Raw genomic sequence first — 13,299 nt, forward strand, 5'->3', positions numbered from 1 at the left:
GTTCATGTATGGAGTGTATCTGAATGCAAATACATAAACTCTTTTCTCTAAAAAAACAGAAACTCTAATATATTCTCTCTAGAAAACTTCGCCATGAATCTATCTGCAATCACTCAGGGAAACGACAATGACGCTCCGGCGCCGGGAAATGAGTTTGCACAGTTCGCCGCTGGATGCTTCTGGGGTGTGGAGCTGGCGTTTCAGAGAGTCCCCGGTGTGACTCATACGGAGGTTGGATACACCCAAGGGTTCCTCCACAATCCTCCTTCATACGAGGATGTCTGCACGAACACAACGAACCATGCAGAGGTTGTCAGGGTTCAGTATGATCCCAAAGAGTGCAACTTTGAGTCTCTTCTTGACGTCTTCTGGTCTAGACATGACCCCACCACCTTGAATCGTCAGGTACATTATAACATTTTGTTGGGTTTCTCTTTACTTTGTCCCAAGATTTAAGACTTTTTTTATATTATGGTGTTGATTTGTAGTTCTAAGATTACATAATAAAGATGTGGAGAACTTTTTTGAAATCTTCAAACTGAATACATAACACAAAAAAATTTTACTTATCTTTTTTTTTATTTTATTCTGTTAGTTATTCAATTTATTTGCAATACCAAATCGAATGTGTAACATTTGATGATGTGAAGTGATATTAACATATCCATGTAATTTACTGTGGCTAATGACTTGGAATGTGATCAGGGAAAAGATGTGGGAACCCAATACAGATCAGGGATATACTTCTACACACCTGAGCAGGAGAAACTAGCGGTGGAGTCAATGGAACGTCACCAGGAAAAAATGGAGAGCAAGATCATGACTGAGATTTTACCTGCTAAGAAATTCTACAGAGCTGAGGAGTATCATCAGCAGTACCTGTCAAAGGGTGGGCAGTCCTGTGGCATAGCTTGCAACAGTCCACTCATGTGCAGCGCTGCTATGGCTTAAAATGCTGAGTTTCCTCTGCTTATCTCCCAAAACAGAGGAGTTAGAGACTTGTTTATTACACATATGAACATCAACCAAATCCCTTATAAGTGTAACAATTTACTCTGGGGTTTCATGTTAGAGTAAATGTGTATTGATGTTATTGAATTATTGAATTTAAGGACTTGTGCGAATCTTATGGATAAAGAAACATGATGGATAAGGTTTGTTATTGCCATTTGCTTCACCATCAACAACGATACACACGTTACGAACATCACCGGTCTTATCATTTCTTTCACATAGTTATCGAGCAAAATGGATCCTTTGATAGCTCAAGAAGAACCTGAGTTAGTATGTACATCTGCAACTGGTCCTTCTTTGATAGCTCAAGAAGAACCTCAGATAGTAGATACACAACCACCCCTGAGGTTATTCCTTCTTTGTTCCTCTTTCCTACAAAAACAGAAGAGTGTTCCCTGTATGTGTGTGTTGTTGATTTCTAATTCTCAGTTCATAATAAAGATGTGAAAGTGTTACAACTTTTTTGAAAACTCAAAATGAATAAAGAACAAAAAAGTATCAATAATATATCTTGTTTTATTCTGTTAGTTATACATTTATTTGTTGAATTATTGAGCGAATCTTGTGGATGAGAAAAGAGTCTGACAGAGTTTGAGTAGTTGCTTCCCCCTTTATTCTTAAGGCCACTTATTTATAACTTCAATACATAAATAAACGTGACTTTTATTAGAATTTCTTTTTCTTTTTCTATATATTCTGTACGCATCTTATTAAAAAACAACAAAATAGATGTATTTTTCTTGTGTGCCAATAGTTAAGCTATTATAAGCCTTTAGGTAGGTGGTGTTAATCTCTGACCACATATTTTCTATATAAACGATCTTCGATGCTTCACCATGAACAACAAACAAAAAATTTCTATTATCAATCTAGCAAAAAATGGATCCTTCTATAGCTCAAGAAGAGTCTAAGTTATTAGATACACCTTCAACTGACCCTTCTCCTATAGCTCAAGAAGAGCCTCAGTTAGTAGACACACCTGCTATAGTCCCTTCTCCGATAGCACAGGAGCCCGACAACGATGTACCCTCACCGGGAACCCAGTTTGCTGAGTTCGCCGCTGGATGCTTCTGGGGACTGGAGCTTGCTTTCCAGAGGATCCCTGGGGTGATCGAGACTGAGGTCGGGTACACTCAAGGGATCTCACATAATCCTACATACAAGGTTGTCCGCACGAACAAAACGAACCATGCAGAGGTTGTAAGGGTTCAGTATGATCCCAATGAGTGCAGCTATGAGACCCTGCTTGATTTGTTCTGGTCTAGACATGATCCCACCTCCTTGAATCGTCAGGTATGGATTTTAATTTTTTTTTTTTTTTTGAAAATAGACATTCAAATTAAAGACATAAGAACATATAAAGTCTAGTTTTGCAACCATAAAGTTTGTTTTTGTAGAGTAACGTATGGTAATGAGAATCTGTGTTCTTGTCCTGCTCTTATAAACTACTTCAGTTTGATCGTGCTTTGTTCTTACTTTTAGCTTTCATAGTGAATATGTTGTGTAGCCATCATTCTTCTTGACTTTTATTTGGGACATTTGTTCTCTTTTGTTTTTTTGTTTTTGTTTTTAAATCATTCCTTATCCATCTTGAAGGGAGAGCTTGTGGGAGCTCAATACCGATCAGGGATATATTTCTATACACCAGAGCAAGAGAAGCTAGCACGTGAGTCTCTAGAGAATCAGCAGAAAAAGCTTGAGGAGAAGATTGTGACTGAGATCTTACCAGCGAAGAAGTTCTACAAAGCTGAAGAATACCATCAGCATTACCTCGTCAAAGGTGGCATGTATGGCAATGCACAATCTCCTGCAAAGAGCTGCAAGGACCCTATTCGTTGCTACGGCTAAGTATAAAGACTTTGTAACTCTTTCATCCCAAAACAGAGGAGTGTTCTCTGTTTGCATGTATGTGTGTGTGATTTGTAATTCTCAGTTCATAATAAAGATGTGGAAATATTACAACTTTTTCTAAAAACTTCAAGTTCAATACGTAAGACAAAAAATAAAAAATATCTTTTATTTTATTCTGTTAGTTATTCAATTCATTTGAATGATTTTGAGTAAAAGTGAAACACACAAAAAAAACAGAGGAAAACAGAGTATATGGGGAATATTTTCAATAAGACTACGCTTCCCAACCACGCAACTGGGTGGCTCGAGCGACACGGCTAACTCCGAGGGTGTAAGCTCCCATACGGAGGTTGCAGGAATGAGTATGGCACATTGTCTTGATGTTGTGAAAGGCTCGAGTCATCTACTTTTGTAGCTCCAGGTTCACTTTCTTCTCTTCCCACATGAACCCTTGAATGTTCTGCACCCACTCAAAGTAACTCAGCGTCACTCCTCCTGCGTTTGCGTATATATCCGGAAGTATACTCCTTTCTTCGACAGAATCTGCCAAATAATCAAACACACATTAGATTGTAAGAGATGGGTTATGTAGTGTTGTTACCGATGCTGCTACTGCTTTTACCTCATCAGCATCTGGATCGGTTTTAGCTGCCTCTACTATGAACTTTGCCTTCATATATCCAGCATTTTCCCTAACCAAAAAGATCAAACAAGAATCAGAAAAAGTAAGACCATCTCCAATAGTTTTTTTATTTTTTTCCTCAAAATGAAGTCGTGATTTGCTCCAATGGTACACTTCATTTTCTCCCTCAATTATTATTATATTCATTTTTCAACTTTTTATTTATTGCAAATAACAAATTTTATTTATAAGATTTTAGATTATACTCCCTTATTTTTAAATTCTACAATTTAACCAAAGTTTAACTTTTAAAAAGCAAATATTTATTACATTAATAAAAGTACATAACAACATATAAAGTAATAATAGAATTTATTTCAATAGTTCTATTACTATATTTCCCTACAAATGATCAATCAAAGCATTTCGAATAGAGAAATGAGCTTCTTTATTTTTGATTTATCTAAGCCGATTTAAAAACTTTTGGAATCAGGTAGTTTTGTCTTCACATATTTTTACTTCCGGAGATGAAACTTCTCAGAGCATTTCGAAGAGAAAAATGAATTTCTTTATTCTTGATTTGTCTAAAATTATAAATTATAAATAATATTTTAATAACTAACTATTGGTAATTATATTTTAATAATTTTAATTAGTATATACATTTTGGGTATAAAGTTATAAAATTATGTTTAGTGTTAATGTTTTATTTATGCATAAAACAAAGATTGTCAAAAAGTAAAAGATCATTATGTAAATAAAAAAGCTTGACATCAAAATGGGTTGTAAATAGTGTTCTCTCAAATTTGAAAAAATATTGTTTATATTTTTATTTTTTTCCTCAAAATGAAGTATCATCAGAGATGGATTTTCCTCATTTTTTGATTTTTTTGATGTTTCCCCGTATTTTAAGATACCATTGAAAATTCCCTTAAAAAACCGGAGTTAATTATGGTCTTAGCCCATTTATTTATAACTTTTATACATAAATAAACGTGACTTTTATTAGAATGGTGAGCGGAATTTCTTTTTCTTTTTATATACTAGGGATATAGCCCCGCGCAAGCGCGGGGTCGTGAATGTCTAAAAAAATTTTCGATTTGTGTTCATGAATTCGACTTCTAGCAACATTTTTTTAAGAATATATAGGACATAGACCATATATCCACTCAGATTCAACATCTGATACGCTGACTAATTGACATCCTCATTAGCTATCCAGTAAATCTCCAACCTATATAAATATAAGAAAATAATAATCTATTCCAATTTAGAAACCCCACACAATAGTAAAACCCTTTTTATTAAATATAGTGCAATAATATATAAATACTCAGAAAAATAATCAAGGCGAGATTTTTTAACAGAAATAAAAAACGAATCTCCATGAGCCTCTCTCAGATCTATGCGAACTCTCTCGGTCCGTCCAAAAAGTTGTGTTTCTTTTTCATTGGTTTTTCCTGTAGTTATCAGCTGTGTAAACAATTTTGTTCGCCTTCTCCTTGAAACTACCAGTGTGTTCTAATTCAAATTTGAAGTATGAGAAATTAGTGAATCCCTCCATGGCGTACAGGTCTCAGCGGACAACTTCAAAAAGTAGAACAAAGAACATAGAAAAGTTGTACTAATCAAGTTTTCAGTAGGACTATGAAATTATATCAATTTAAGGAGTTTCAATGAATGTGACACTGAATAGAGCGGTTTAGAGTGTAATGGTTTATCATTGGATGTGAGAGTTAAGCGACAAAGTGGGAGAACCCTATGCTATATTCAAAGACAGTGCAAAAGAATAGACGATTAGGAAGCTTTTTGGGTATGTCTGACGCATCAGCCTCACCTTTTAAAGGTTATGTAGAAACTGAATGCCATAGGCCGTAAGTTAATTTAAAATGACCCAACAATCATTAATTAATTACATAATCACGTTCGAAAACTAACTGCCGAGGGCCGTAAAATCACCGGAAAAACGTAATTCGGACACCAACGATGACAATTTAAACTGACTCAGTCCAAAAACCAAAATTCTTAAAAACTTAATTTTTCACTCATCTCATCCTATAATCGAGTAGTATATTTAAAAATTCATGAAGTTTTCATGAAAATGGCAATAACGAAGAAGCTGATGTATAACTCTTAAAAAATTATGAGTTGTCGGAGTCAATATTGCAGAAAGTCTAAAAGTCTAAAAAAGAAGACATAATTGCCTTTCATTAAATTTGATCATAAAAAATGCAAAACACACATTTTCTCTATTCGAACCCGGGTTGTGAGCTTCTTTAATGATACATAAACCACTGCACTAAATGATATTTAATGATATTCATATGAATACATACTATGTTAAAGCAAAAATATAAAGATGGGTCCCACAAACATTAATTAAAATCTGATGTGGACATCTTAAGAAGAGAAGAAAGTGTCTCATTATATATATGATTCTGTAGACATCTTATAAAAATACAAAATACGATGTATTTTTCTTGTGTGCCAATAGTTAAGATATTAAGCCTTTAGAGCAGGTGCAACGGTGTTTCCCATAAAAATTCTTAGAAAAAAAAGTGTTTTTTATTTTTTTAATTTTTTTTTTTCGAAATTAAAAAAAAAAAATCTAACCAATTGCGGGCCGCCACGTATCAGTGGGGCCCGCAAATAGTTAACAACTCCACCAGATTTAATCCTTACCGAAGAAACTTAGCGACTCAAACCTGCACAAAATCCTAAAAAGCATGGACCCCATATGTTTTTATAATAATTTCTTTTTTAAGGATTCCACTACGTTACCACCGTTGCACCTGCTCTTAGGTAGGCGGTGTTAATCTCTGACCACCTCTTTTCTATATAAACGATCTTCGATGCTTCACCATCAACAACAAAACAAATCTTTTCTCTTATCAATCTAGCAAAAAATGGATCCTTCTATAGCTCAAGAAGAGTCTAAGTTATTAGATACACTTGCAACTGAGCCTTTTCCTATAGCTCAAGAAGAGCCTCAGTTAGTAGACACACCTGCTATAGTTCCTTCTCCGATAGCACAGGAGCCTGACAATGATGTACCCTCACCGGGAAACCAGTTTGCTGAGTTCGCCGCTGGATGTTTCTGGGGACTGGAGCTTGCTTTCCAGAGGATCCCTGGGGTGACCGAGACTGAAGTTGGGTACAGTCAAGGGATCTCGCACAATCCTACATACAAGGTTGTCTGCACGGACAAAACGAACCATGCAGAGGTTGTAAGGGTTCAGTATGATCCCAATGAATGCAGCTATGAGACCCTGCTTGATTTGTTCTGGTCTAGGCATGATCCCACTTCCTTTATTCAGGTATGGATTTTAATTTTAGTTTTAAAAAAAAAAAAATCTTTTTTTAAAAAAATTCTTTGAAAATGGACATTCAAATTTAAGACATAAAAAGTTTGTTTTTGTAGAGTAACGTATGGTAATGAGAATCAGTGTTCTTGTCCTGCTCTTATAAACTACATCAGTTTGATGGTGCTTTGTCCTTACTTTTAGCTTTCATAGTGAATGTGTTATGTAGCCATCATTCTTCTTGACTTTTATTTGGGACATTTGTTCTCTTTTTGTTTTCTTTTTAAAAATCATTCCTTACCCATCTTGAAGGGAGAGAAGGGAGAGCAAGTGGGAGCTCAATACCGATCAGGGATATACTTCTACACACAAGAGCAAGAGAAGCTAGCACGTGAGTCTCTTGAGAATCAGCAGAAAAAGCTTGAGAAGAAGATTGTGACTGAGATCTTACCAGTGAAGAAGTTTTACAAAGCTGAAGAATACCATCTGCATTACCTTGCCAAAGGTGGCATGTATGGCAATGCACAATCTCCTGCAAAGTGCTGCAAGGACCCTATCCGTTGCTACGGCTAAGTATAAAGACTTTGTAACTCTTTCATCCCCAAAACAGAGGAGTGTTCTCTGTTTGCATGTATGTGTGTGTGATTTGTAATTCTCAGTTCATAATAAAGATGTGGAAATATTACAACTTTTTCTAAAAACTTCAAGTTGAATACATAACACACAAAAAATCAATTGTTGTGAAAACTCTGATCTTATTACTGAATCAAAGTGTTCCTTATATAGAAAATACATGGCGACATGGGCCTAAATACAATGGGCCATAAACGGGCCAAGATTACAAGTAAATATCTAATGGGCTGGACATCCATAAACATAATATTCATAACACTCCCCCTTGGATGCCAGAACCATATAGAGCTTGTAGTGTGCTTAATGTTGCCTCATTAAAACCTTACTCGGAAAACCCAGTGGGACAAAACCGAAGTGAAGGAAAAAGAGTACAACACACACTACTCCCCCTGTTCTGGACCTCCGTTCTTCAAGTCTGGCGCATGGACACTTTGATGGTTTAGCTTCATGGGCGCCAAGTCTTGAACTGGTCCTTCTGTTGCCATGTCCCAAACGGATAGGTAGACTTCATAGATGTGTAGTTGGTGTAGACATGATGAAGAAGTCGGCTAACATTTCTCATGACTGAACTTGTAGTACTTTGTACTTCTTCATCATTCTCCAAATGTGTATAACCTATTTGAGACCTTGTATAAACCTGTAACATTTATTAAAACCAAACAATCCCTTTTCTTTTGGGTTTGGTTAGTATAAATCAATCTCAAACTTTTAATTCATTAGAAGGTAACTTAGGATATATTGATCATGTCCCATATTGTCTCATGTTCCGACATGCCAAACTTGTCTAAGTAAAGGTGTCAATGACACTTATAGCAGGGGGACGTGTATGGCTTTAGTATCAATGTCTTATGGTCTGAACATATCCATAAAACTTATCCGACCTAGTATGGCTTTTCCACATCAAGGCGCCAATCATACCAATACATTGCACTTTGGTCGGATGTGCATAAGCCTTAAAAGTACTTACATAAAGTCTTTCCTGGACCAAAGACACATGCCTTGTCCATAGCCATACCACGATCTGAATATAGTGGTTACTGGAACCAGTTTAGTCGGAACAAGATCGAACTAGGTCGGACGTGATCCTAGTTGATATGGATCTTTGGTCGTTAATCTGATGGATTCATCCTCTTATTCTCTTTTGACCATATCACATTATATTCTCGGTATTTTGGATCATAGATCTCAATACATATTCATGGCTATCATCTCCACTATAGATCATTGTATTCTTATCATAGCCTGTCCAAGAATCAGTCGATCTAATCATCATTTCTTTAAGTATGAACACAAGGAATTTCCTTCATAATATATGCATGGACTGTTCAGGGACGTTCTTGTAGAACTCCTTTCACTAAGTATTACTTAGTCTTATCCTTTACATGCATTATATGCTTTATATGCATCTGCCTTTCGTTTCAGTCCATGAATAGCTTAGGAACAAAACTATTCTATGAGAATTTCTTTTCTCATCTTTCTGATACTTTTATCATTTCTTTATCCAGTGATCAATCATGCTGCTTACTACATTTCTCTTTTCTTATATCCAGACCTTTATCACTTTCGGATTTGTAGTAGCATCCACCACATAGGAGTATATCTCCTTATAATCTGTTCCTTGGTCTTTGTGAGTATCCTTGTGTAATCAAGCCATTCCTTGAATGCTTTAAATAGGAATATGAACACCTTAGTCCATGTCTCACGATTTCTTTTCCTTTCCCACACAGGACCCATTTTTCACTGGTTTTATCTTATCAGATGGTGTTTCTATATATGGCCAATACACCCATCTCTTTTATAGATTCTTTGAATCTTTCTTAAACCCCCACAATTTCTTTTATTCTATGAATGCATTCTTGTATTCTCGTGGGTTCTGATCCTCGCTTATATCTTTTAAACTCAAGTGCTATTTTCTTATGCATCTTTATCTTTTGTGTATGTATGTGTCGACACTTCTTTTATAGTGTTCCATTGTGTTCCAGACATGAACTAATCGATTAGAGATTTCATTCTTACTAAGAACCTTTATTACCTTGCAGTTTGGCGTCCCAAACTACATGGTCTGGTATCTTAGATGTTCAGCTGCGCAGCCTTATCTAAATGTCTGGTATGGTTTCCCTTATGACCTCGGATATGTCATTTATTTGCACCTTTCTTTTTATTTCCGAGGTTCCTTATCTTATGGAACATATTGGTCTATCTTTAGACTCTATAGCAACTTGATTATGTCTCTTCTAGGACATTAATTTCGTGGTGCTTAAGCTGGTATGACTTAGTCATTCTTTTTCTTTTTTTTTCGGGTCTAATCTGTCTGGCATTCTTTTAGCTAGCTTTGTATGATCTTTCTTTGGACGTCTTAAATCATATTCTCTGGTCCGAGGATCTTGCCAAGACAAGGATGGTTAATACCATTCCATTTCTCTTTATACTTGTACCAGCTTATTTCTTTCTCCCCCTGATGTTGGATAGTCGGATTCATCATGTAATCCGTAAACCTGGCCTTAATCTGATCACCCATATTTTGGCTCAAGGTCTCTTATAAAATCGTGGGAGGAAGACATTCTCATATCCAACATATATTCCCAATCTTATTTCATCTTCTTATGAGGTTCCATCCTAGACGGCACATATTATTGTGGTGGTCTATACATAATATCTTAGGATGGTCTATGTCTGGATCATGACCCTTTATAATTATTAGATGGGAATATCTATGCTCACTTTATATGGCCTGATGCATCTTATCTTTCATACATGTAAATCCATAATGTCTCCAAGCTTATAGACTTTGAAAGTCTGAACCTTATAGGTTATGGTCTGTTCGACCAAGCTCTTATATCTTATGGCCTGTTTGGCCAGGCTATCACATTCTGTTTGGCTATCATGTTCATGTTTTATAGTATGGTCATGGACCACACGGGGTGTGTATTCTCCCCCTCATGAACATGCTATAAATTTGTTTGTGTAAGGACACTAAACCATTATGCCATTTCGTGATGCTTGGGACAATTGAGCCTCATGAGTTTCCCTTGTGTACATGTTTCACAACGTGAGATTTCTATGGGACTCTTTGTGCCTTTGTATATTAAACTTTGCATCAAGTTTGGACTAGGATGGCTAATCCGGTCATGCCATAAAGTGTTTAATTTCGTAGGTCAACCAATCTGGTTACCTAGGCCCTGTGCCTTTATCATACTGATCCTTGGCATAGTCTAGATCAGTAGAGAATGCAGGTATAGTCTCGACCATTTTCTATGGTCTTGGGCAATTTTTCTGTTCTCATATATCTGAAGGAACTTTTGTTTCATTTGCCCATTGGTTCAATGCGGAAACCATTCATTTTTAAATCTTTATAACTCAATGGGTCTTTTATTGGGTGTATATAATGCCTTGGCCGAGTGACTATACTCTTATTTATAAACTCATATATACTCTTATCTATATCATAGAGTTTTGATGTCGAGATTTTTTTTTTTCAAGGCATCTGAAGTCTCATAATCCATCTGATCATTTTCTTTTTCATGAGTTTCATACTCTATTTGATCAGTATGGTCATGATCCATGTCATCTTCACCATCTCGGTAAGCCATGTTGGCTTCCGGATTTTTCTTCAAACTCTCTATGTAAAGCTCATACAAGTGCTTTGGAGTTTGGCAATTATTTGCCAGTGATTACCCATACCACATTTGTGACACAAATAAGATTTTATTTAAGGTTTAAAAGACACACTTCGACCTCGACCTCGACCACAGCTAAAACCGGGTGTGGTACTACGGCCTCGTCCTCGCCCATGTGTCTTAAATGTGTCACGACCTCGTCCATAACCTTTCCCACGGCTAGGGCCGGAATGGTTGTTGTGCTGGACGAGATTACTTTCTTTCTTAGGCTCCAAAGTCAGCCTAGAAATGTCGGGTAATGATTTTGTACCGGGAGGTCTCATCTCACTGTTTCTCATTAATAACTCATTATTGGTCTCAGCCAATAGTAAACAGGAGATCAAATCAGTATAGGTGGTGAAACCTCTTTCTCTATACTGCTGTTGCAGTAACACATTAGAGAAAGTCTTGTTCAGTTACTTCTTCACCACATTGTTTCAACATTGAAACTATCTTAAACAGAACCGAGTTGTATTCATCCACAGACTTATAGTATTGAAATCTCAGGTTCTTCCACTCAAATTTTATCCTTTGGTAATAGCACCGTTTTATGGTGATCATATCTCCGCTGTAAGGCGGTCCAAAGTTCTAGTGGATTTTCTTTACTGGGATACTGATTTCTTTAGACTCTCATTTAGATGGTGGCTAATAACTAATATTGCCATGTATCAATCTTTCTCGTTTGGCAATATCGCCTTATGTGATTCATTCACCAAGTCCTTTTGACTTTAGGATAACCTCGGTATCCAGTGCACATTTTAAATGATTATCTCTTTAGAGATTTAGGACAGCATAATCCAAGTTGATTTTCGACATCTCATATTATATATCACTCAATCTTTATAAGAAAATCAATCATATAAATCGTGTGATCAAGCAAACAATCGAGTTAATGATTTCCTAATAAACAAGTCACACGGCTTAGATATATGTCTAAAATATAAAGTTTTTCCTTTCATAGAACGTTTCTGAAATATAAATTTTCTGAAAATAGAAATTTCTAAAAATAGAAATTTTCCTTTTATAGTAAGTTTCTAAAAATAGAAAGTTTCCTTTATAGTAATTTCTAAAAAATAGAAGTTTTCCTTTTTATAGTAAGTTTCAAAAATAGAAAGTTTCTTTTATAGTAAGTTTCAGAATAGAAAGGTTTCTCTTTTATAGTAAGTTTCTAACATACTTAATGACGTTTGATCTAGCAACTTAATGACCGTTTGATCTAGCAACTTAATGGGAGAACTAAACAAATCCTAATTCCTCAAATTTATTTAGGGATTCAATTGTCCTAGGTTTTAGGTTCATCAAATTTTAATGTTCAATCCTTTAACAAACAACCAAATTCGTTTTGATATGGTTCCAAGGGTGTTTCAGATTTTATTTACCTTTAGATTGGAGAGAATCTGAAACTGGACCACCTAGAGAGAGGAGAGGAAAACCGCGAACGGCTTGAACATCTATCGCGAGCAAGGAACGGGCTGATCGGATCGTCCGGAACCTCTACCGGCTGTTGGATGAACTGTCGGATCGTCTGGTGGCTTATCGGGTGCTGATCAATTCGTCGGATGGTCAGTATGTGTGCTGGTCGGATGAGAATGGAAAGACAGCTAGGGTTTCCTTTAGTAAAAGGAAATTGTCAACGCGGATTGAAACGGAGGTGGAGAACGCGTCTGAAGTCGGATTGAGACGAGGTTTGCGGAGCTGGATTCTTCTCGTCGAGAGCTTCAATTTGATATATGGAACGTCGGCTAACTCCTTATGGTTTGAGAGATACGTCGATTTGAAGTTGCGTCCGAATTAGGGTTTTGAATCAAGTTGACGGCGGTTCTTGTAATAGCTCGTGAGAACGCGTCCGGTATCGGATTGCGATGAGGTCGACGGCGTTGGATTCGTCTCGTCGAGATCTTGAATTTGATAGGTGGCTCGTCGTCTGGATCCGTCGGGTTGAGGAGATACGGTGTTTTGAAGTTTCGTCTGATTTCTAGGGTTTATGGTGGTTGCTGGGAAAAGGGGTTTCGAAATTCATTCAGGGTTTTGTCAGAGCTCTCGTGCTGATAACGTGTTGTGAAAACTCTGATCTTATTATTGAATCAAAGTGTTCCTTATATAGGAAATACATGGCGACATGGGCCTAAATACAATGGGCCATAAACGGGCCAAGATTACAAGTAAATATCTAATGGGCTGGACATCCATAAACATAATATTCATAACATCAATAATATCT

At 36.4% G+C, this 13,299-nt stretch overlaps 3 protein-coding genes across 3 annotated transcripts; all 3 read left to right on the forward strand.

Annotated features, from left to right (window-relative positions):
- Positions 1–1,133, forward strand: LOC108831878 (peptide methionine sulfoxide reductase A3). Its single transcript, XM_018605383.2, has 2 exons — positions 1–405; positions 706–1,133. Exons 1-2 carry the CDS (start codon positions 94–96, stop codon positions 949–951), a joined length of 558 nt encoding a protein of 185 aa, XP_018460885.2. The 5' UTR covers positions 1–93; the 3' UTR covers positions 952–1,133.
- Positions 1,134–1,814: 681 nt separating this feature from the next.
- LOC108831883 (peptide methionine sulfoxide reductase A2) lies at positions 1,815–2,979 on the forward strand. The gene is made up of 2 exons (XM_018605387.2): positions 1,815–2,307; positions 2,611–2,979. Exons 1-2 carry the CDS (start codon positions 1,894–1,896, stop codon positions 2,860–2,862), a joined length of 666 nt encoding a protein of 221 aa, XP_018460889.1. The 5' UTR covers positions 1,815–1,893; the 3' UTR covers positions 2,863–2,979.
- A 3,340-nt stretch (positions 2,980–6,319) lies between these two features.
- On the forward strand, positions 6,320–7,477 carry LOC108831880 (peptide methionine sulfoxide reductase A2-like). Its single transcript, XM_018605385.2, has 2 exons — positions 6,320–6,804; positions 7,102–7,477. The coding sequence occupies exons 1-2, from the start codon at positions 6,394–6,396 to the stop codon at positions 7,360–7,362; spliced, it is 672 nt and encodes a 223-aa protein (XP_018460887.1). The 5' UTR covers positions 6,320–6,393; the 3' UTR covers positions 7,363–7,477.
- Positions 7,478–13,299: the final 5,822 nt, after the last annotated feature.

This window comes from Raphanus sativus, chromosome 3 (genome assembly GCF_000801105.2).
Source record: "Raphanus sativus cultivar WK10039 chromosome 3, ASM80110v3, whole genome shotgun sequence".
In the NCBI taxonomy this organism is placed as follows: Eukaryota; Viridiplantae; Streptophyta; class Magnoliopsida; order Brassicales; family Brassicaceae; genus Raphanus; species Raphanus sativus.